Source organism: Diuraphis noxia, unplaced genomic scaffold, assembly GCF_037042655.1.
Source record: "Diuraphis noxia isolate RWA-SAM2 unplaced genomic scaffold, SU_Dnox_SAM2 contig0005, whole genome shotgun sequence".
In the NCBI taxonomy this organism is placed as follows: Eukaryota; Metazoa; Arthropoda; class Insecta; order Hemiptera; family Aphididae; genus Diuraphis; species Diuraphis noxia.
In genome coordinates, this window is record NW_028301715.1 from 17786732 (window position 1) to 17810827 (window position 24096).

General features: G+C 25.7%; 2 protein-coding genes and 2 long non-coding RNA genes across 10 annotated transcripts; 2 read left to right on the forward strand and 2 right to left on the reverse strand.

Annotated features, from left to right (window-relative positions):
- The first annotated feature begins 181 nt into the window (after window positions 1-181).
- On the forward strand, window positions 182-2437 carry LOC149055006 (uncharacterized). Of its 5 annotated transcripts, none has more exons than XR_016192122.1 (5): window positions 182-275; window positions 746-1020; window positions 1821-1924; window positions 1990-2074; window positions 2148-2437. It is a non-coding gene; the product is annotated as an uncharacterized LOC149055006 (long non-coding RNA). The 5 variants fall into 5 exon arrangements; XR_016192123.1 differs by lacking the exon at window positions 182-275 and adding an exon at window positions 374-390; XR_016192124.1 differs by lacking the exon at window positions 182-275 and adding an exon at window positions 465-634.
- Window positions 2438-2534: 97 nt separating this feature from the next.
- LOC149055007 (uncharacterized) lies at window positions 2535-4608 on the reverse strand. Its single transcript, XR_016192125.1, has 3 exons — window positions 4261-4608; window positions 4111-4195; window positions 2535-3324 (listed from the first exon to the last, which is right to left on the reverse strand). It is a non-coding gene; the product is annotated as an uncharacterized LOC149055007 (long non-coding RNA).
- Window positions 4609-4810: 202 nt separating this feature from the next.
- On the forward strand, window positions 4811-19031 carry LOC107172116 (influenza virus NS1A-binding protein homolog). 3 transcript variants are annotated; one of them, XM_089228438.1, is made up of 13 exons: window positions 4811-5075; window positions 5266-5382; window positions 12457-12629; window positions 12918-13117; window positions 15698-15896; window positions 15963-16151; window positions 16216-16347; window positions 16408-16534; window positions 16596-17075; window positions 17143-17268; window positions 17341-17514; window positions 17607-17777; window positions 17843-19031. In XM_089228438.1, exons 2-13 carry the CDS (start codon window positions 5337-5339, stop codon window positions 18004-18006), a joined length of 2181 nt encoding a protein of 726 aa, XP_089084564.1. In that variant the 5' UTR covers window positions 4811-5075; window positions 5266-5336; the 3' UTR covers window positions 18007-19031. The 3 variants fall into 3 exon arrangements, with proteins under 3 accessions (XP_089084564.1, XP_089084565.1, XP_089084566.1); XM_089228439.1 differs by lacking the exons at window positions 4811-5075; window positions 5266-5382 and adding an exon at window positions 6547-6574; XM_089228440.1 differs by lacking the exons at window positions 4811-5075; window positions 5266-5382 and having other exon boundaries at window positions 12489-12629; window positions 12872-13117.
- Window positions 17842-23596, reverse strand: LOC107168236 (PHAF1 protein CG7083). The gene is made up of 9 exons (XM_089228441.1): window positions 23151-23596; window positions 22374-22456; window positions 22224-22307; window positions 22116-22159; window positions 21862-22021; window positions 21563-21797; window positions 21292-21497; window positions 21142-21224; window positions 17842-21073 (listed from the first exon to the last, which is right to left on the reverse strand). Exons 1-9 carry the CDS (start codon window positions 23212-23214, stop codon window positions 20758-20760), a joined length of 1275 nt encoding a protein of 424 aa, XP_089084567.1. The 5' UTR covers window positions 23215-23596; the 3' UTR covers window positions 17842-20757.
- Window positions 23597-24096: the final 500 nt, after the last annotated feature.

Below are 24096 nucleotides of genomic sequence, written 5' to 3' on the forward strand. Positions count from 1 at the left end.
TGTCACTAGAATTCTAAACTTGGAATTAGTATATTAGACTTAGAACACACTACTTAGAAATTAGAATACAACTCGGGTAGAAATAAGGGAAAGAAATATATTATTTTGTGATTGAGAATGAAGTGATAGTAAAATCTGTGATAACTGATAATGATAACGAAGTCGGCCATCTTGCAGCCATTCGGATTCCCAGTCGGCTGTCACTACTCACTTCAGGAGCGTCTAAACCATTGAACTATATGATAACTGGAATGCTCACCCGCCATAAGACCAATGTAAACATAACCGAGATAGCCTGTTAGAAAAAGACAGCAGATAAGAATGGTGTTGCTATCTCTTTTTATCACACTATCAATACGACACTGTTTACCAATAAATAATAATAATATCGTTCGTTTAACGTTTTGTTCTTTGTTTTAAACTTTTGTGCATGTTCAATACATTTAAATTTGAATTGAGCTTGATTTATTTTATAATTAATAATTATTTTTATTGTATGCTTTTATTTCAACATTACTGCTTATTTATACTCTTATTTTTTTTTAAACTTATTTATCATAATCTAATATTGTAAATTTTTGGTGTATGGTTTTATTTTTATTATGCTTTAATGGTTGTATGAATGCTTTTAAATGTAATAAATCAATTATAATATTTTGCTATGGTTCCTTATACAATTGAATATTTTGCTAGTTTATTTTATGTAAAATATTTTTATTAATATATAGTTTTATTGTCATTACAGGAAAAATATCTAGCTGAAGTCAACTCAACATAAGTTACCAAGTTAATAACTTACACATTATATAACTTCAAGGTTATGACTATAGTTAAAGTATCTACAATTTCTTATAGTATCTTTAAATAATTATTTATTTTAGGGAATTTTGGCCAAGATGTATAACAAAAATCTATTGAAGATTCTAGTTTACCTACTGGATCTTTCCAGTAGTAATCGTAGCTAGATTATACATATACAATTTTAAATTAAGTTAGGAAATAGTAAGAACAATAATTGAGGTAAGTTGTAGGTACAGCTTCAGATAAGTAGTGTAAGTAACTTTTCTTTCAATTATGTATAATATTATAAATACTATGTTTTTATTTTAATAAAAATCAGATTTTCGTCATTTTATATGCTTATAGTTATGAATTAAAACCGTCTAACTTTAGATTTAAAACTTAATATTTTATTCCCAACATTTAACATACAATTCCCTAAAACTTCCTTTACATTTGTATGACAAATGGACACTAAGTCCACAAGAAAAGCATGCTTCTTTCAATACTTGTTATAGGTATTATAAATTATAAATTATAATTATTTATATTCTATCAATGTAATCATAAATATTTTGTGGAAGTTAAAAAATAAAATATAAAGATACCAAATTTTAAGAACCAAACTAAAGTCTAAAAAAATATCGCGGACCGTGGTAAATTAATTTAAGATATTAGCGCAATGTGTAAGACAAAGATAGTAACACCATTAGTATGTCCCATCTCGTTCTAACATTCCGTTTCGAGCAACACTGCTTGGTGAGCATTCCAGGTATCATATAGTTCAATGGTCTAAACACAGAACTGAACCGTGACCGTTTTGCGCATGCGCTAGTGACATTTCATAAATTGAAATCTCTTATCTGTTATCAGGTTATTACAACCATCTTATCTTATATCTATGATTACAACTTTTAAAAAATAAAAATCGTTTAATTATATTCAAATAATATTGCAATTTTGAATTTACTTGTATTAAATATACCATAATGTTGGTCTATTTGCATACATTTGTTTGAAATATAGTCTAAAGTCTTTAGTTTCAGGATCATTCATCAGTTTTATTTCATCAGATTATTTTTCATTACACTGCCTGTGAACAAGACTTATATTATGATGTATAATATTGTTAAATTTGTATCAGGTAATAATATGTTATAAACTTATATTATTATATATTTTTAATTATTAAGTTTTTATGTTTTATAGGAAAAAATTGAAACTAAATGTAATGAACCCAAACTAACAATTCTTTACAAAGATGGAAGATTGTATGCTTTAAAGAAACAGAAAAGTAAATAGTAAATAGTAAATAGTCATATTATTTTCTAAATTAATTAATAATGGTTTTAATTATAATCTAATAGCAGTTATACGCAGAATAGTGTAAGATGGCAGCCAAACTCAATGTCAATGTCAACAATAATATTCAAGACAACATGTTGTATGTTACATCATACAATAGATGATTGGACGCTGTCTGCTCTTGGAGCTATGGATCCGAAAGATTGTCAATCTATATTTATGAATTATTAATTTTATAATTACATAAATAATGAATTTTCAAATACAAAATTGTTTTTGTTATTAGAATAAATTAAATATTACATGTTAGTAAAATGTTTTAAGTTAATAAAGCGCATATTTAATTATTTTATATTAGATTTATATTTTGTATTTTCTTGACCTATTATTTCCTTTCTAGATAATCAAAGAATAAAAAAAATATATTTAAATTATGAATAAAAATTAAGAATTTTTTATTATTTTTCATAAGACATATTATCACTGTTTACCTATATAAAAAAATATGAATAATATTAATACAAATATACAATTGTGGAAATTAATTTTGTAAAATAATATTAGCTCATTTTCAATTCTTATAACATCATGGTAATCCTAAACATATTATTACATACAATATTTTTATTGGATCTTGTATTTATCTTTTATTTACAGTACTAAAATTTTCCTAATAAAAGTTTTATAAATAGCTATATATAATTACATGAGAGTTATGATCATACCATAATGACAGGCAACTTTGATCAAGTATACAGTATAGTATTAAACAAAAAATATAGTTTCCTATTTTATTTTAACTTTATGTTCAAAATGGCGATTAATTGTGATATATGCAAAGAAGAATTTTCGACCAAGTCTTCATTGACCAGACATCTTTTAAATAAACACAATGTAAGTAGTGAAACAAAAAAAAAAGTGTTAACTAAATGTATATCTTGTATGGACAAAACATTTTCAAAAAAAAAATTGCTTATTGAACATCTAAATACACAACATGGAATGTGTATAAAAGAAGAAATAATGCACTTTTCTAGTGTATCAGGTAACACCATGACATAATATAATGTTTATTTATTTATTAAATGTACTAAAAAATATCCTAAATTAAATTCTAGAGTTTCAAAATTGGTTAAAAAATTATGAACTAAAACATAACTGTCAATATTCACACCAAACCGGAAAAAGAAAATGCAATGATGGTTGTAGAACTTATTATGAATGTAGTCGATCTGGCACCTATAAAGAAAAAGATAATTCAAAAAGGTTAATAAAGTCACAAGGAACTAAAAAAATAAACTCAAATTGTACAAGTCATATAATATTATTCGAGCCCTTAAACCAAAACAATTGTAATATAATATTTTATAAAGAACATTATGGACATGAAGAAAATGAACTGCAACACATTGGTTTACCAGTTACAACAAAACATGAAGTCGCTGCAAAGTTGTCACAAGGTGTGACAGTTGGTAGAATATTGTATAATTTTAGGGATAACATTGGAATCAAAGCGAAAAAAACCGGAAAACGATTTGTTTAAACCTTCTGAACTTGAAAGTAATGATCTACGTGACACCTTTTTAAACAAAAAATTAAAAATATTGCAGGAAAATGATGTGGAACATTCATATTTTAAAGAACACTAATTTATACATTTTAATTGATGAAGTCTAAAGACTGATTATTATTATTATTATTACTATTACTCAATTATTTTTTATGTATTATATTACAATTAAAACCGTTTTATACTTTTTAGGGACATTATATCAACACTATACATTTACTCTATATCTCGTTTATACATTTTAGTTGATGAAGTCTAAAGACTGATTATTATTATTATTACTCAATTATTTTTTATGTATTACATTATAATTAAAACCATTTTATACTTTTTAGGGACATTATATTAACACTATACATTTACTCTATATCTTGTTATAGAGAAATAATTTTTAATATTTTTACCATTATTATTAATTTAGAAAATAATATGACTATTTACTATTTACTATTTACTTTTCTGTTTCTTTAAAGCATACAATCTTCCATCTTTGTAAAGAATTGTTAGTTTGGGTTCATTACATTTAGTTTCAATTTTTTCCTATAAAACATAAAAACTTAATAATTAAAAATATATAATAATATAAGTTTATAACATATTATTACCTGATACAAATTTAACAATATTATACATCATAATATAAGTCTTGTTCACAGGCAGTGTAATGAAAAATAATCTGATGAAATAAAACTGATGAATGATCCTGAAACTAAAGACTTTAGACTATATTTCAAACAAATGTATGCAAATAGACCAACATTATGGTATATTTAATACAAGTAAATTCAAAATTGCAATATTATTTGAATATAATTAAACGATTTTTATTTTTTAAAAGTTGTAATCATAGATATAAGATAAGATGGTTGTAATAACCTGATAACAGATAAGAGATTTCAATTTATGAAATGTCACTAGCGCATGCGCAAAACGGTCACGGTTCAGTTCTGTGTTTAGACGCTCCTATACATCTATAGTGCTCTACTCAGAATTCTGATATCGCATTAGATCCAAGGACGTTAGAAAGCGCGGCAATCTCATACAAGGTCCCTGGATGTGGGTAATGATTTTTACAGATGATCCAACTGAAAACTTGGTTCGAAGCGGCGCATCGGTTGAGTGGGGGGGTCATGTTGGAGTGTGTGAACCCATCCTTCCGGCGTCGGTCCTCAGAACTCGGGCTACCCCGCTACCCAAAACCTCTGTTAATTCAGCTACATTACTTTTAGTGCATTGCCCGTTGGCGTCGTTGGCGATAATACGACGTACGAACGGTCGTACTCTTCTATTTTCGTGACCGGAGCCGAAGACGCAACATGTGCTTTTCGGCATTCTCGATCGATCAATTATTTTTCTGTAGTAGTGAATAACAGTTATTAAAAAACAAAAAAAGGAAACAATCTACTCTAACCTTTCTGAAGTAAGTAATCGAGCAATACTATTGCGTATATACTTAAGACAGTGCGTGTGTTTTTATTCAATGGGATTTTGCATTCTTAATACGATTAACAGTTGTCACTATATAGCTACACTCTGTGGTACAATTTATTGAGCTCGTTGATTTTATTATAGTAATTAAAATATTATTTTGTATTCCTCGTTGTCACTAGATCTTAAGCTGGAGTGTATCTTGGTTTGCCAACTTACGTATTATTATACCCACACGTTCATTTGCCAAAAAATGGAACATAACAACAATCACGCACAGACCAACGGTTTCTTGTCAAGTATGTATTGAAATATTATAAATTTTTATTTGTTATTTATGAAAAATAATGAATTGTAAACCAACAGAATGTTATATTTACAAGTATACTTAGTTCCCTGTGACTATTACATTAAATAATAGGTAGGTAAATATTAATTTTTTATATCTGTGTGACCAATTTTTCAACCAGAAATTAGCAAAATAAATATTTGTTTAAAAAAAAAAAAAAAAAATGCTACAGAACAACTAAGGGCTTTAATTTTAGGGTAAAAAATAACTTAGAATTAAGATGATTCTTTGTTAGACCCCTCTCTGTCAGTTAAAATCAGTTCAGTTGTATTGAAAATTAGATACACTCATGCAGATACTTAAATTGTATTGATATGTAGATGTGCAAATAATTAGGATTATAAAATAATAAAAGTTTTAAATGATACTTTATTAACTTAACATTTGAAGGAATACATTTGTGTATGTTCCTATCAATGCATATAGTTATAAAATGTTATGATATATCTGTTTGACTGGTTAAATTATCATTGGTTTAGAATATTATTGTTAAATTATTTTAAATATTTTTTTTTTTTTTATTAGCTTCTAGTGTAACTATGATGGCTCAATTATAGTTAAATTTAAATAATATGTGTTTTTAATAATATGTTCAAACTTCAAAGTTACAACAAATACAAAATACTATCATTTAAATTTCTTAAATTGTATATTATAATGCATAAATAAAATTTTATTATCTATTAATAAATTACAAACTAATTTATATTTGATGTAGTTTCTGAAGAGATGAAAAATTATGAAGATTATGTAAGGATTAAATAAGGAAAGATTATTATTATTATTAATTTATCATTTATGATTCATATTTGATCATGTTTTAAATTTAAAATTAAAATAATATTTCATCGTCCAACCTTATATTTTAAATATTTATCTTGGTAGATACATTTGAGTTGGAAAATGCACATACTTAGTACTATATTGAAATTATTTTTGCAAATACAAAATTAGATACCTGGTAATGTTGCGTTGGATGATTTATTTTAATATGTTGAATACTTTATATCTTGATTTGATAAATACTTTGGTATAATGTAATAGTTTTAATTTTTAATTAATTAATAAACATTTTTACTAATTTCAGAAAAAAATTGATTAAAGTAAATATTTTACTTAATAAGAAACTATGTTTCTGTTTTGTAAGTACCTATTTAATTCACAATATCTTAAACTCTAAAATTATAGGTGTATGGACTTCATAAATAATTTACACGATAATATGATACGAGTATATGACACTAGATTTGTATGGCTAATCCAATCTTCTTGATTTATAATTTATTTTAAACCTAATTTGAAGGTTTAATTTTTTGAATACTGATTTACAGAGATACGCAGAGATATTAGAAAAAAAGATTAACTGTAAATGGTATGCAAGAATTGTATATTAATAAGTTCCATTATAATATAATTTCCATCTGTAAATAATAATTCATATCCAAATTTTATAATTTCTAGTTAAAACATTATGGGTTATAAGTGATATAACCACATTGTACTGTGCATTAATGCATTTACATTGATAATTTTAAATTTAAACTATACAAAATACTTTAATATTTGATTGTTTTTTTATTTAATTCTAATTTTGTATCATAAAGTAATAACACAGAATAGACTAAAATAAATAAAAAATATTGATGATTTTTTGAATATAATTTAAATATACATCATACAGGTGTCCCAAAGAGATATGACATTCTGACAAATGAAATAACTTTTGTTCTAATCAATATTTTTTAAAAATTTCTTTTAAATATAATCCATAGACACTTGCGCTACATTTTTAGATTTATTTTTTAATACTGAAAATAAAAAACTTAAAAATTGATAAATTTTTTTTTCGAAATATTCAATATAGCCAATTTGTAAATTTGATTTTCAGAAAAATGTATATGGTAAAAATACTTATTTAAGTCAGAAGGCTGATCTTTTACAATTTTTTTAAATATCAATATTTTCGTTAGGTGAATTATAGTAATTTATAGTTTATACATCACATATTATTAAAATAAATACAATAAAAAAAATAATTCGATTTTAACATGCACTTATTTAAAAATGTTCTTATAAAATATTTTTAAAAAACTTTATAATTATTTGAAATTACAAGGTTTCTAACATAAACTAGATCGTAATTTACTTAACAAAAATATTGATATTTAAAAAAATTGTAAAAAATCAGCCATTTGACTTTAATAAGTGTTTGTTTTTACCATATAAATTTTCCTAAAAATCAGATTTACAAATTGGCTATACTGAATATTTCGAAAAAAAATTTTATCAATTTTTAAGTTTTTTATTTTCAGTATTAAAAAATAAAAAATGTATTCTAAAAATGTAAAGCAAGTGTCTATAAATTATATTTAAAAGAAATTTTTTTAAAATATTGATTAGAACAAAAGTTATTTCATTTGTCAGAATGTCAGATCTCTGTGGGACACCCTGTATATCATTAAATTTATAGTTCAGATATTATATCCTATTTTTAACAAAAAGAATACACTTGTGGTCAATGTTTTATATTATTTAATAATGAATTATGAGTTATGTTTAAACTATTTTTAAGATTAATTTTTTTACAAAATATATAGTATGAAAATGGGTAGTCTATAAAATTAACTATTTGTATGCAGGCAAACACTGCATTGTCTAAATACTGCCGATATAATTATTATAATAAACAATCAAGTATTATAAATTTTTATTTAGTAGATATATCTTATAATGGTATATGCAAAAATATATCAATAAAATTACAATATGGTATCTATTGAAATTTGATTTGTATTGTAATTTATAATAATGTAGGATCGTGATATTGTTGTTTTAATTGACTAAGCGTATCATTTAGTTTAAAACACCACTTTGACCTTAATAATATTTATAATGATTACTACGCGAATCTCTATTATCAAGCGTTGTGTTATTATCGAGCACAAATTTTAATTTGTACCTATTAAAATAAATGTATTTAAATTCAAACATTGAATAATGGTTATTACTTATGTGAATAGTCAACAGTATTTCATAGTTGAATTCGGTTGGTTACGGCGTCGTAACAATTTGTATTGCAGTATTTTCTTAAACCCATTATAATTTATCTTTTACAAATGTTTTTATGGCATTACTAAATTAATTGGAATTAATCAATTTTTAGTCTATTTCTGCAGTGCATCTGAACAATATTCTTTACCGGTTATAATATAATAATTCGATTACAGCAATTATATCCATTTGAAATTTAGGCTGTGGCGGATTTGAGGGGGTTGACGTGGCGATTACCCCTCCCTAGGGAATTTTTTTACTTAAATTATATCGCCATATGATAAAATGAACATGAAATTCATAAGTCATAGATATAACATTAAACTCATAAATAAATGATACAAAAGGTATTTTTTTTAATATGAAAATCGGAAATATGTATTCAGTAACGTCTTTGTTATTACTTATCAATCTATGATACTAATTCGCCCCCTCCTAAAATGATCTTCAGATCCGCTACTGAATTTAGGATTATGTCCGCAATTCCGCATTCGAATAATCTTAAATATTTTGGATAGTCGTCAGTGGGCATATACTTATAAACTTGTACTTTTTATAATTCACTATGATTTAACACATACAATCAGAAAATTTTAAATTTGTATTTTATAATATAGGTATTATATTATATTATGGTGAGCCACGATCACCACATTTAATCTATTTTTATGTGGTATTGTGATTTGTGGTTATACCTGGGATAGTCGGAATATAATTTATAGTGTATAGTGTTATCGATTAAATATGGTAGGCACTAGGTATAATATTTAATCTAGGGTACCTAGTGTGCTAGCGTGTACCTATTTATAATTAAAACCGGTATTTAAAATTTAAATGTTACTAATTCTAAATTTCAAAACTCAACCAGTTTTCATGACAATTCTTCATTGAGTAATGAATTCATACCTTATTTCGTCAAAAATAATCAGGAATTTTGGTGTGTTTCCGATCTATTATTATTATGCTGTTCTTCCAAGAATTTACAAGGTCTTATCTCTCCCTATCCAACAAACATAGACTATAATGTTGAGCCGAATCTATGAAATTTGAATTCAACCTATATCCTATGATTTATGCCAAAATATCAGTGATTGGGCAAATACTTTAATGTAGCTTATTATACGATTAAACGCTTTCAGCTATTACTTATTGTGTAGAATTTTACGATAATATAAAATATTTTTTTTGAATAAAATGTTCTGCTTAAATTTAATTATAATAATATTAATTAGTATTTTCAACATCAATGGTATATAATGTATACAGAGTGATTGATTTATCATAAAACACTCATTATTTCAAAAAGTATTGACTATTTTCAAAATATTTTTTTACATGGTTTCAAGTTGTTAAAAAACCAACGTTTTTATTAAAAAATTATATTTTTAATATTTTTTATCCTTATAATTTTTTAAGTTTTTTACTTTTTTGAATGACAACATAGAGTTTTAATTTCATATTCTAAAGCAGAATATTTTTCTAAGTATTTTGATACATAAAAATCGAATTTGGGGCTAGTAGTTTATGAGTTATAAGTATTTAAAGTTTAGACAAGCAGAATAGTGGACAAACATTTTGCGGGGTAACCACGTACCACTCCACTCTGCCAATCTAAACTTTAAATACTTATAAGTTATAACTCATAAGCTACTAGCCCCAAATTCGATTTTTATGTATCAAAATACTTAGAAAAATATTCTGCTTTGGAATATGAGATTAAAACTATGTTGTCATTCTAAAAAGTAAAAAACAAAAAATTATAAGGATAAAAAATATTTAAAAATATTATTTTTTAACAACTTGAAACCATGTAAAAAAATATTTTGAAAAAAGTCAATACTTTTTGAAATAATGAGTGTTGTTTGATAAATCAATCACCCTGTAAAGTAGATACTAAACAACTAAACTAGGTTACCTACATTGTCTTATTATGCACAATTTATGTGTTATATATTTATGTTCTGGCCCTATTACATTAAATATAAATGTTATCATGTTAAGTATATTAAATTACCGTGTACTCGTGTAATTTTTATTAAAAATTTAAGAGGACGTTTCACCCGCATGTGTTGTCTCCGTCTTACAAGTGCGTAACATTGCAAAAACTGTTTCGCGCGGGAAAGAATCGAGAAAGATACAGTTATAACTAAGAAACGAAATTTTTACCACATAAAGAGGAGAATTTTGTCTGTGCAATATCGTTTTTATTTTCTCGATATCAGAACTACAAAAAAAGTTATTCATGCTTAAAAAACACAAAATTAATGTATTATAAAACGATATTGCACAGACAAAATTCTCTTCTTTATGTGGTGAAAATTTCGTTTCTTAGTTATAACCGTATCTTTCTCGGTTCTTACCCACGCGAAACAGTTTTTGCAATGTTACGCACTTGTAAGACGGAGACAACTCATGCGGGTGAAACGTCCTCTTAAGGTTCGTGTAGTATCAATGTACATTATCACCGTCTAATATTGGAATGAAATGTAACTAATTTACTTTTCGTTGAACCAACACAGTTTAATTTTGTAGTCATTTTCATTTACCATTGACCTATCGGCTATTACATTTCTATTATTATCAAACAGTTTAAAAGTGAGAATATTTTATCTGCTAAGCTTTTTAATGTAACGTTATACAATATAATTTAGTTGTCAAATGTTGAACATATTACATAATATTAATTTAATTTAATTAATTATTGATTTGGAAATGGTAATAGAAACTTATGACATCATTAACATGATACACATATTAAGTTATCTTATTAGTGGCTTGTTTTAAAATAATATTTGCCAATACGATGTTATATAAAAAATAGATAATATGCTGATTTGTTTTTACCCGTAGCCCATAAGTTTACTTTCAAGAAGTTTAACAACGTACAGTCAATACTCCGATATTAATTTTAATATTATTGACCAGCCTATTTTTAAGTATTTTTGTTTTTTTACACAGTAGTGTTTGATAGATAATATGTTCGACTTCGAAGTTGGATTTTTTCCTCATTCAAAAATCAATAAAACGTATATATACACAAACTTAAAATAAATATATGTATTATCATTGATTATGTATTATGTATTTATAATCAATGGTATTATTAATTTAAACTAGTCATGATATTTAGGTACAAGGTCAATATCAAATAAGCTGATAATATAAGTAAATCCAATATATTATAATATATTACTTCAAGGTATTTAAAACTCCTAAGAAAGAAGAGGGACAAGTCTATTTGTGCGCCTCATTTATCGTTTAAATCAAGGTTATTCTATTTACCCCACTTTTTTTTGTATTGTAGTGCTTCTGTGAAATCAATTCATCAACCCTTATACCCTTTTATTTTTGGTGTATTGGTGTCATTAAAGTAGAGTTTATATTTTAAAATAAAAAGTGATCTTGGTCGCTATGGCATCATTTTTTTATGTCAACAAACTTTATACCATATTTATTGTGACTTTTAGTTCATTATAAAATGTAACTTTAATTATGTTAAGAAATTAACTGTTGATAATTTTTAGTTCTTGTTAAAAAGTAGATATCTTTGTTTTATTGTAATTATATAAATAGCATACGATTATTGAGTAAGATTTGTAGTTATCTCTAAAAGTTTTCAAGAGTCCTTGTTGTAACTTATTGATATTTTTTTTTCAACTTATGATACGTCCTATCTTTTAAATACAATAGCTAATTTATTCATGTTCTATTGTTTTTTTTTTTTTTTTAATGTAATTTTGCGGAGTTAGGTGTAGGTATATCTTACATACACCATAATATTCACAAACTATCTTTTGTGAATATTTTTAACATACAGGAAGTTTAATAAATTATTATTTATCTTAATTTTTTAAATAAGTTTCAAAAATATTAAAATCTATAAAATGGTTATTTTGAAAATAAGTTAGGTTTACTTTTTATAAGTTACATCGAAGTTACTTATTATAGTTATATTGAATTGTTTGAATTTCAGATGGGCATAATAACAAAGACAAAGTTGTAGCAGGCAAAAATATGAGTCCAGATTTAAATGGCTGTGATACGGGAGCTATGTTTGTGATGGAAGATGAAGATCATCAAATGGTATTACTAAATTCACTTAACATGATGCGCAAAAGTCGAACATTTTGTGATGTTATATTAAACGTAAGTTAAATTATTGATTATGAGAGTTTAAACTTATTGTGCCTTGATAAGTTTGTTATAATTTTATTTAATATTTGAGTACTTCAAATTGAGATAATTTATGCAATTAAGAACAAAAAAATAATAAAATTAGATTGGTAAATTTAAAAGATTTACTAAAGATTTGGTATGGGAATTTTAATTATAATTTTTTTAATTTTTATTGAATAAATTATTTTGTAATTTGTGGGTTGGATGGGAAGTGTTGACTATTTTGAAATGTAGACCGACCACCATGAGTGTGTGTAGGTGGGAAATTGCGAGTTGCACGGTCATCGTGCTGTGTTGGCCAGCTCGAGTCGGTTTCTGATGGAGATGTTTAGCACTGATGATGAAGAAAAGAAAGGTTCACAGCGAGAAGCAATAACGACATATACACTGAATGCTACTGGTCCACTCAGCGATTGTTCTGCTGTTGAGAAGCTCATCGAATACACCTACACATCTCGGTAACGCATTGTCGCTACCATTTATTTATCTAACCTCTAACAGCATTACCTTCTTGATGTCTAAGTAGAAACATTGAAAAAATGAATGTGATTTAAATACTGAATCAAATTAAAACCATCAGTATGTTTTCCTTATAATAACTTACACTTCTTTGAGTCTTGACACAAAAAAGTATTCAAAAAAATGTAAAATATTCCCAAAAGGCTATTATACTTAAAGTTCATATATAATACCTTATAATATTTTTAACCTTCAGTATGAATATTGAATAATTTTAATATACAACTAAATGATAATTAATCATCATGTATAAAATTAGGGATCAAAAAAGCTATTAGATTCTGAGCGGAGCGATGAATGTATTGATTTTACCATGATGTGTGTTTTTTTTTTTTTTTTTGTGTGTCTGTCATCACGTTTTGGAGCAGTAAAAATGCTTCGATTTTTAACTTCAGTACCTCGTTCGATCAGAAAGTGAATCTAGTTGGTACTTTGGGGGTCAAAAGTAAAAAATTCTCAATATTTTTCTAAATAATCGGAATAAACAAACTAAAAATTAAGGAAAAAATGGGAAATTTTACGCACACTCATTTTTCGACAAAATCGATTTTGGTTTTTGATGTAACTTTAAAACAAATGACCATAGATACATGAAATTTTAACCTAATGTTTATATAAGTATATTCTATCCACCATGCAATTTTTGAAAAATTTCGACTTAAGTTGAACTATTCATAGGCATTTCAAATTTTCGATCATTATTAGTTTTTTTTAAATTAATATCGATAAAAATTTATTTGTTTGGCAGAAAAGCTTGAAAATTTAATACAAGGCTCTTAACATATTGTTACAATAGCAGTTGAAAAATAAAAGAAATTCATAGTCGCAATTTTTTTTTATAAGCATTCAAAGTTTGAATTTTGACAAAATACGTAAAAATCACGAAAATTCACAAATTATTTTAAGCTAGAAATTCATAAAAAAATTTCTTTTTAAATCTAAGATTTAAAAATTTAATACAAGATCCCTTACAAGTTTTTCAATCTTTATCACAAATAAAAATTCCACCGGAAATTCAAATTAAATTTTTATGAGCATTTGAAATTTAAATTTTTACAACATTGGATTTTCACTTTTAGCGATTTCTTTATTTTGGTGTAACTCTAAAACAAATTACCGCAGATACTTGAAATTTTGACTGAATGTTTATATAGGCGTTTTATATATTTGATAAAATTTTCAAAATATTTAGATGTTTTGAGCTGTTTACTGACATTTTAATTTTTCAACTTTTTTAGTTTTTTTTTCTATAAATATCGATAAAAATGTATTTGTTCGGTAGAAAAGCTTAAAAATTTAATACAAGGCTTCTAACACATTGTAACAATAGAAGTTAAAAAATATTAAAAATTCGTAGGCACGATTTTTTTTTATAAGCATTTAAAGTTCAAATTTTGACTAAATACGTAAAAATTACGGCAGTGTTCAAATTATCTTAGATAGAAATTCATAAAAGTTTTTCTTTTTAATTCTAAGATTTGAAAATTTAATATAAGGCTCCTAACATATTTTTACAATAGAAGTTGAAAAATAAAAGAAATACATAGTCACAATTTTTTTTTATAAGCATTCAAAGTTTGAATTTTTACAACATATGATGTAAAAATCACGAATATTCGTAAATTATTTTATGCTAGAAATTCATAAAAAAATTTCCTTTTATATCTAAGATTTGAAAATTTAATACAAGGATCATTATATATTTTTACAATAGCAATTGAAAAATAAAAGAAATAGATAGTCACAATTTTTTTTTATAAACATTTAAAGTTCAAATTTTGACTAAATACGTAAAAATTACGGCAATGTTCAAATTATCTTAGATAGAAATTCATAAAAGTTTTCCTTTTTAATTCTAAGATTTGAAAATTTAATACAAGGCTCCTAACATATTTTTACAATAGCAGTTGCAAAATAAAAGGAATACATAGTCGTCACAATTTTTTGTCACAACCGTCTTCGCTCAGAATCGTTTTTTGTATACAATGATATAATATCATTGGATTCAAATTTAATTCCATCCATTACAGTAACCCACTTGTAACCTACTGTACAGCAGAGCGACATACACGACTTACCCGCTTTTTTTTTGATTAGTTTACCAAAACTTAAAGTTTTTTTATTATTTTCTGAAATAATTGTTTTATTGATATTATTTTATTTATTTAAAAAAAAGTATTGAAATGATTAACGCTTGTCATATATTATTATTATTATTATTATTTAAAATAATGTATAGGTACAACATTTTAATTAATTCAAATAAGTAATAATATATCACAGTTTGTATTAAGAGACAATAGGATGGGTGTTGCATGTTTAAATACATAACTAAATTTATTGTTTCTTAATAAAATTATTTAAATATAATAACGTACCTTTCCAATGCTATAAAAAGTCTGTGCTTGGGTTTCTTCCAAATCCTACATTTTAAATCATGGTTGGTGCTATTTTTTTTTACTTTTAAAATATTAAGATTTACACTAACAATAAAAATGATTCATTTTTATGTTTTTCAGTCTAGAAGCAAATGTTTATCAAGTAAAATCAATATTTCAAGCTGCCTGTTACTTAAAAATGGACCGTATTGCAAAAGAGTTGGCTAGTTTTATGCTGAAATACTTAAATGTTGATAATTGTATTGAGATACGTTCTCTTCCTTGTATATCAACAAGTATATCATTTATCAACCAAATTAACTCATTTATATCAGCACACGTAAGCTTAATACTGTAAAAAATAATTGATTGTGTTTTCTTTTATATCTCTAACTAAAAATTTTAGATGAAAGAGATTGCAGAAACTTCAACTTTCCTTTCATTACCATGCATTCAAATAGAAATTTTAAGTCAAACAAAACAAGAGATGACTTTGAGTACAGGCGATTCTGTATCTCAATTAGTATTAGATTGGATTAAACGTTGTTATGATGAGAATGAACCAGCAACATTCTTTAATGGTCTTATGGAAAAAGTAAAATATTAAAAACCAGTATTTGGATTAAGTTAAAATCATAATCATTTATTTATTTGTTTAGACATACATGTTATACTTGGCATTAGATAACATATTGCAGGATTGTTCAGAACTTCCATCTGGAGAGTTAAGCGATACTGAAATTGTTCAGGATTATAAAAAATTATCCAAGAAATCAACATCTATTCCTAAGGTACATAAAAATTTATAATTGTTTTATTGACTTATTTTCTATAATATTTGTATACTTTAGACTAGACGTAAAGGTCAAATACAACCAGCTAAATCTAGAGTTTTAATATGCAACCGTGAAATGCATGAACGGAGAGAAAGTTTTATTGATAGTGATTGGACTATACTTGGTGTTACTTGTGTTGGAGGTACCTATTTATTCTTTAATCTATCATAAATAAATCTTACTGTTATATATTTTGTGTTTAGAACATACCTTTTCTGCTTTGGCCTCATTGAAAGGTAAATTATGTTCTTTGAGCATAAAATTAAAACTAAATATATCTATGTTATCAAATCCACCTTCTACTCAACCTTCACCATTGCAAAGCCGAGCTGAGTCACAAGAATCATTGCCAGATCTTTATTGTGCTTTAGCTCTTATGTCATCTGGAAAATGTGCTATTGGTTGTGCTAATTTTAACAACAATTTATTAGTATGTGGAGGTTATGATCGAACTGAATGTATAAAAAACGTAGAGTCTTATGATCCTGAACAAAATGTTTGGGAAACTATTGAACCGATGTGTGAGGCCCGTGGGCGATTTAATATAGCAGTATTGAATAACAAAGTATATGCTGTTGGAGGTTGCAATGGAACAACAGAACTATCTACAGTTGAATGTTATGACATAATTAAAAAAAAGTGGATTTCTGTGACTTCCTTACCACTGGCTCGATCAAATGCTGGTAAATAATTAATTTGGTGATATACAAAATATTTTAAGTTGCCAAAGATGCATATATAATTTTTTAGGTGTTTGTGAACTGAATGGTAAAATTTATTGCATTGGTGGATGGAATGGTCAAGTTGGAATTAAACAAAGTGATGTCTATGATCCAAACACAAATAAATGGACTAGTATTGCTCCGTTACAAACAGGTAAGGTTGACTAAAATGCAGGAATTTAATAAAAAAAATTAAAAAGTTAATACAAATTTTAAACCAAATTAGGAAGAAACCAAGCAGGTGTGTGTGCAATGAATGGTAAAGTGTATGTTGTGGGTGGTTGTGATACTTGGAATTGTTTAAATACTGTGGAGTGTTATGATCCTGAGACAAATTCATGGTCATTTATTAAACCAATTATTACACCTAGACGTGGTTGTGGACTTGCGCATATCAAAGGTTAATATTTAGTTTTTTTTGTTTTTTAATTTATATAAAATTCACATACATCACCAATTCAATTTAATAATATATTTATTATGTTTCTACAGGAAAATTATATGTTGTCGGTGGTTCTGATGGAACTCAATCTCTAGCTACTACTGAAATGTATGATCCAAATGAAAGAATGTGGATTCCTGGTCCAAATATGATAACACCTCGTGCAAATGTAGGAGTTGCTGTAGTTGGGAATAGATTGTACGCCGTTGGGGGATTTTCTGGTAATTATTAATGCATTTTAAACATTTATAACATTTGGTCTTATTATCTTAAATTTTTTATTTAGGTAAAAAATTCTTGAACAGTATTGAATTTTTGGATGAATCCATGGATGAATGGACCAGATTTAGTCCAAGAAATAATTGTTCGAAATCAGAATCTCCACTTCCAACAACTGATACAGTCTGTAGTTTTAATGATTGTGAAGTTTTAAATGGTATCTCAGAGTAAAGAAAAGAAAAGAATTTCTTTTTATACATACATATAATTATTTTTCAAACATTTTGTATTTAAATAATATTTATTTTAATAGTGTCATTCTCTTACAATGTTCATATTGAATTCCCTAACTGGCAAGTTTTATAATACCTAAAACTGCTGACCAATCATATACTTTCAATATTTTCTATTAAAAAAAAAGACTATTTTCTTAATTTTTTTATGGAACACATTGTGTATAATCTTTTGATTACTCAGTTAATCTATAAAATATAACATTTAATAGTTGTTACTAGAAATAATTAAAGTGAATAGGAAATTTTTTTATAAGTTTCTTTAATTAATTAATTACATTTTTTTCTTACTCCGTTACAAAATATCAATCAATAATACTGTGTATTTACATAGGTAATACAATAATATGTAAATTTAAATCTGATTATTTTCAATTTGTAGCTGTCAAAAACTTATTAAAATGTTGATCACTGATGGGATTTATGACTGGATATTAATATTATGTGCTAGTATGTTTAGTTATAAGTAATTAATAACATATTTAAAATTCCAGTTTCAACTGTGAATTGGCTATTTACCAAATAATTACTATGTAACACTATTTATGGTTCGAGTACTTAGGTGACCAATTTTTGATGAACCTTATTTTAAAAATAAAACCTTTTGGAGAATGTAAATCCTTTTAGGTTAAAATACATTTTAAAATGCTAATGTTTTAGTTTTTGTCCTTGGTATTTTATAATTTATTGTAATAGACTCAGAAAATACATTAAATATATATTAAACACAAATATTGTTAATGACTAAGAAACAAAAAGAAACTTAGATGTATTAATTGCTGAGAAACATCACTTGGTTTAGTTCCTGAATGTATTTTATTATTTTACAAATAGTTCATTTTAAGCAATAATTATAACAGAATTTATTATGTTAATGATTGTCAATTGTATTTTTTTTTTATTATTATTATTTGAATGGTTTCAAAATCTAAAGAAATTAAAAATAAAGTGAAATGTGTTAAATTTTTCTTTTTTCTTAATATGAAAATGTTATATAACTATCTGCATCCTTAACTTTTTAAGTTTTAAATATAGTTATCAGTACTTGAGAATAATGAAAAAGGTTGTATTTGTATTTTTTTCTTTTTAATTCACAAACGGTATACTAATTGTAAATACTCATGACTTGCTTTTGAATACAAATTTAAAGAAAAGTCAAGTCCACTAAATCAATTTGCTTCAATATTAATCAACACGGTTAAATCAGTTATTCAGAAAGTACACTTCATCACATTATGTTGTATTCGTATATTTTGTTTGTAAATAATACATTCTTGAGAAATGAGAATCCTGTTTATGATGTTTACTTGTAGTTGATACTGAATAACTTATGACTTCTAAAATGGTAATAATCAAAGTAACTTGTTGAAAATCCACTTACTTAGATGTATTTTTTTTTGAAAAATATTTATGTTTTTAGAAATATTACTTTTTCTTCTAAAAATGTAGTAAGGAATTACAAATGTTATTTCTTAGTTTTATGTATGTAATATGAAAGTAATATGTTACATAAGTTATTACATCATATCTTTCTAAGTTTGAAATACATTGCTATCTCAACTTCAGAAATTTAACATATTCCACAGAAAAGTAATAACTGCTGATTGTGTACTAGGTAAAACCTATGCAAATAATGAGCTCACAAAAATTCAAGAATTGAACGTATGTTTTATAAACATCAAACAACTTGTATTGTGGTAATGGATCCTGGAATAATCCGTATTTTAAGTTTTAAAAAATGTTAAACTAATAACTTATGCGATTTGATAAAATATATTTATATATATATATTAGAATAAATTTAAAGTTATACATTTGTAAATACTATTGCTATCACAACATTGAACATTTTGATAAATTTAGAGATTGAAGGCCCTTATTTTAGATACATGGATATTATCTAAATTCAAATAAAATACAATTAATAATTTTGAACATTTAAAATACATAAGTGATAAATTATATAGATCGCTCAATTGCTTTATCTATATTGAAAAAATATGGAACATGCACTTACACTAATAAACAATATTTTGATGTGACATTATTTTGTTTGAGATCATACATCGCACTTTTAAAATTTTTTAGATTATCTAATTAAGTAGTTTTGACTAAATTAATGAATATTAAAATAAAATTATATAGAAAAAAATTATTAATTAAATAAATTAGACAGTGGTAATAAAAATTGTCAAGATTCTATACAAACAAATAAATATAATTTTAGTAAATTAAATTAACTGTATAACAATTAATGATGTGTTTACACTTTTATAAATAAATATACTATTAAGAACACTTAACAAACATTTATAGAAATAAAAATATATTGGTATGTATATACATTAAATTATATTTTAAATTAAAAACTACTTGAACACAATTTTTTTTTCCCCCAAAAGATTTGGAAAAAGATAACATTTTATTTTTAATGAAACTTGAATTTATACTTAAAACTATTTGTATAGGATCACACAAATTATTTGTTTTAGTCTCAGACTAAATATGTATTGTGTAAAGTATAAACAAATTATATTATATTTAAATGAGTTTTTTTTTTTTTTTTTGTACACTGATTGGGTATGCAATACAATTTTTAAATATTTAAATACTGTTAATCATGGTAAAAGACTGATTGGTTATAAAAACACATTAAAGCCACTGGGTAGGACGTGGCAACTAATTTTCGTCATACATCATCTTCAATGTCATTCTTATAAAATGTTATAGAAGCAATATGCTGATTTTGCATAACTTCAAATACCATGTCCTGATAACCGTAGCAAAATGTTGATCCAAATGGATTGGTAGAGTTTTCAGATGAACCACGATTTAACACAACAGGTCTTTCACTATGTTTTAGTCTTTCAGATATCTCGTCCCATTTGGTAAATGTATTCACAGTAATTGGCTTTGGTTTTTTATCATATTTTTTACAATCATTGATCAGATTATATTTTGATTTTTCTGAAGTTAAAACAATGTAGAATTCACATCTATGATAACTAAAAATAAATAAAAAAACAATGATAAAAAAATTATTCCTAAAATATTTCTAACTTTAAATACTTACATATTGAAATTATAATGGCCAGGAAAATTAGTATGCACTATAAATTTTTTAATCTTGTGTGTTTTGGCATCAAAAAGAATATCCTATAAATTATATTAATAAATATTAAAACTAATCTCTTTATTAAAAATATACTAAAAAGATACTAACAAAACCCAGGGTGAAATAATTGAAAAAATAATCCGATCTTCTGGGAACAGATATGTGTCTATGAACATTTGGTGAATGTATTTTCATTTTATCTTCAGATTTATAAAAAACCTGTGAAGGGGTGCCTAACATAGATGTAACATCTTGACATGACATTCCAAAATTAATTTCACGATTATAAGTGACTTTACGTCCACGGTTTGAACCTATATGATTTGTAGTTAATTTTGAATTAATGACTATTTAAATCAATAACTGTATTTAGCATTACCAGAGCCTTCCAAGTATAATTGTATCATAAATCCTTTTGTATTTTTAAGATCTCTTTGAACTTCTAATCGTTCTAAATAAGTTAACCCTTTGTAGCAAGATAATGGATGTGATGGAATATTTAAAATATCTTGTCCAGGAAGTGGATTCCCAGAGTATATAATAACACGACTGACATTCGGGGATGTTCCACTAGCAAATTGCAAAGATCCAAGACCACACTGAGCACTACCAGCCTTAAATATAAAATAAAAATGTTAATTATAATATTAGTGTTTATAATAAAAATATAAATTAAACCTGAAATTTAGAATCCACATTAAAACAAAATGAAATTCCTCGAAAGTTTAATGTAAATGTTTGTTTTTCAGCATCAAAAACACCAGGATGAGTAGCACCAAATGTATGTTCCACTTGTTGGATGGTCGGCATCACCTCTGGAGCATTGAACACCATACCACTATACAATTATAAAAATAATGAAAAGGAATTTATTTTAGTTTTTGTAATATGAACAAAAATATTCATAACTATGAATGTTGTTGAATACTTGCCAATATTTTAGTTTAATATTTTTCAGGTTAACAATTTCAATCACCTAAAAATGTTATAATGCAAAATTGACTTGTGTTATATTATTAAGACATTATAGATTAGTTTACCTTTAAACGCTGAAATACAGGATGAAATATAAATCGAATACCATCTTGAGGAAGGTCTAATATGAGATCAATATCTAAAGGGTTCTGTATAATTTTAAGAATATATGAAAATAGTTAAATTATTAAATATAATAGAAACTAGGTAATTACCTTATCACTATACAAAACTTGAACTCCTTTTATAATACCAACTTGAGACTGAATTATTGCTACAGCTTGACAAAAGTGCATACCTAATAACAAAAACATATTTAGATAGATATTAATTAGTTTTTTTTATTAGCATGTTTTCTAAATATGTGATTTGTTTATGATTCATTAATTGAAGAAATAAATCAGAGCTATATTTAATATTTATTAAAATCCATTAGATTTCAAATTTTTATAACAAAAAAATATAATAATTTTAGACTAATAAAAAATTTAACTATTTACCTAATTCCTAGTTACACTATTTATTTGAGCTTAGATGTCAATAAATTGAATAAAATATTTAAAACATAAATAATAGTTGGTAAATCTGTTTTTTTTTAAACTTAAATTTTTAATAACAATAGGTACCTATTTATATTTTTCAAAAATAATGAGTTAGTTTTCCAGTCATAGCATTTGAATGAATTGTTTGACCTTTGAATTGTCAGAAGTAAATAATAAATATCACTTTGTCAACAGGTTGTAATGCAATACTATGTAGAAATCTGCATAGTCTTTTACAAAATTAACACATTCTAAATGGTATCTCGTTTCCAGACTGCACAATTTCGGAAAAATTTAACACAACTGCAGATATAGTTTTGTAAAGCTACAATAGATCAAATTATTCGAGATCTGTGTGCAAATGTCAGTTCTCGACGATTTTCGAGGACTTAGTGAGAGTGCCATCCGTACTAAGCAGATATAATATCAATTATCATTGTCAATACTTACCCAGGACAAATTCCCATTGTTCACATCCCAGTGACCTTTCGGGCACGACGTCCAACGTTAACATTTTCTCTCACGCCTAAATTACCTAATATTGAAGGTAAATAAATAAAACCATAAACGCTAACACTAAAATATCGCGGGACTATAGCACGGAAAAGACGTCCGTCTCCGAGAGTGAGAGTGATGGCAATGGCATAAGCGCATAGCCGTCCGTTCAGCCAACAAATAAAAATAAAAAAAAAATTGTAAAAAAAAATTGCGTAAACGACCGATTGGCCTTTAAACGACGGAACGACTATAATAATATTACAACAGCGCGAGGAAATGATTACGAACGTATTTATAAAATTCTATCAAGTATAAATAAATCAGCTGCTAGCTGCTGCAAACTGCGAAATAGCCTAGTAAAAAAAAAAAAGAAACACTAACTGCTACAACAGTAGGACACTAGGACTGGCATATTATACCTATATTGTGTGTATCGTACAACTCGGTCGCGTAATCAGCTGACGGAACATAAACAATAAACACTGCGTAGATGTGTGGGCGGCGGACGACGTCGTGTACCACAACCATGGTCGGCGGGTGTTGCGGTGGAGGAGGCAACGGTTATTTTTGTTATTGTTTATAATCAAGGTGGACAACCACGGAATATATACAGATAATATATTTATTTTATTTTTGCCATTATCTATGTCAGCATTGTCAGCTGACTATATAGTAGTAATGTACTAATGTACTATATTTAAGGTGGCCAGATTTTAAAAACACCGAACCGGGACATCAATATGAATAACCTTTTTTTTCGTATAATTTGTTTACTATCATGTTCAATTGTAATTGTTGAGCGATCATAGTTTAATAAAAATAGTAAAAACTTTTTTTATATAACTATACGGAAATTAATAATATACCATATTTTAATTGAAAAATGTATTAACCAATA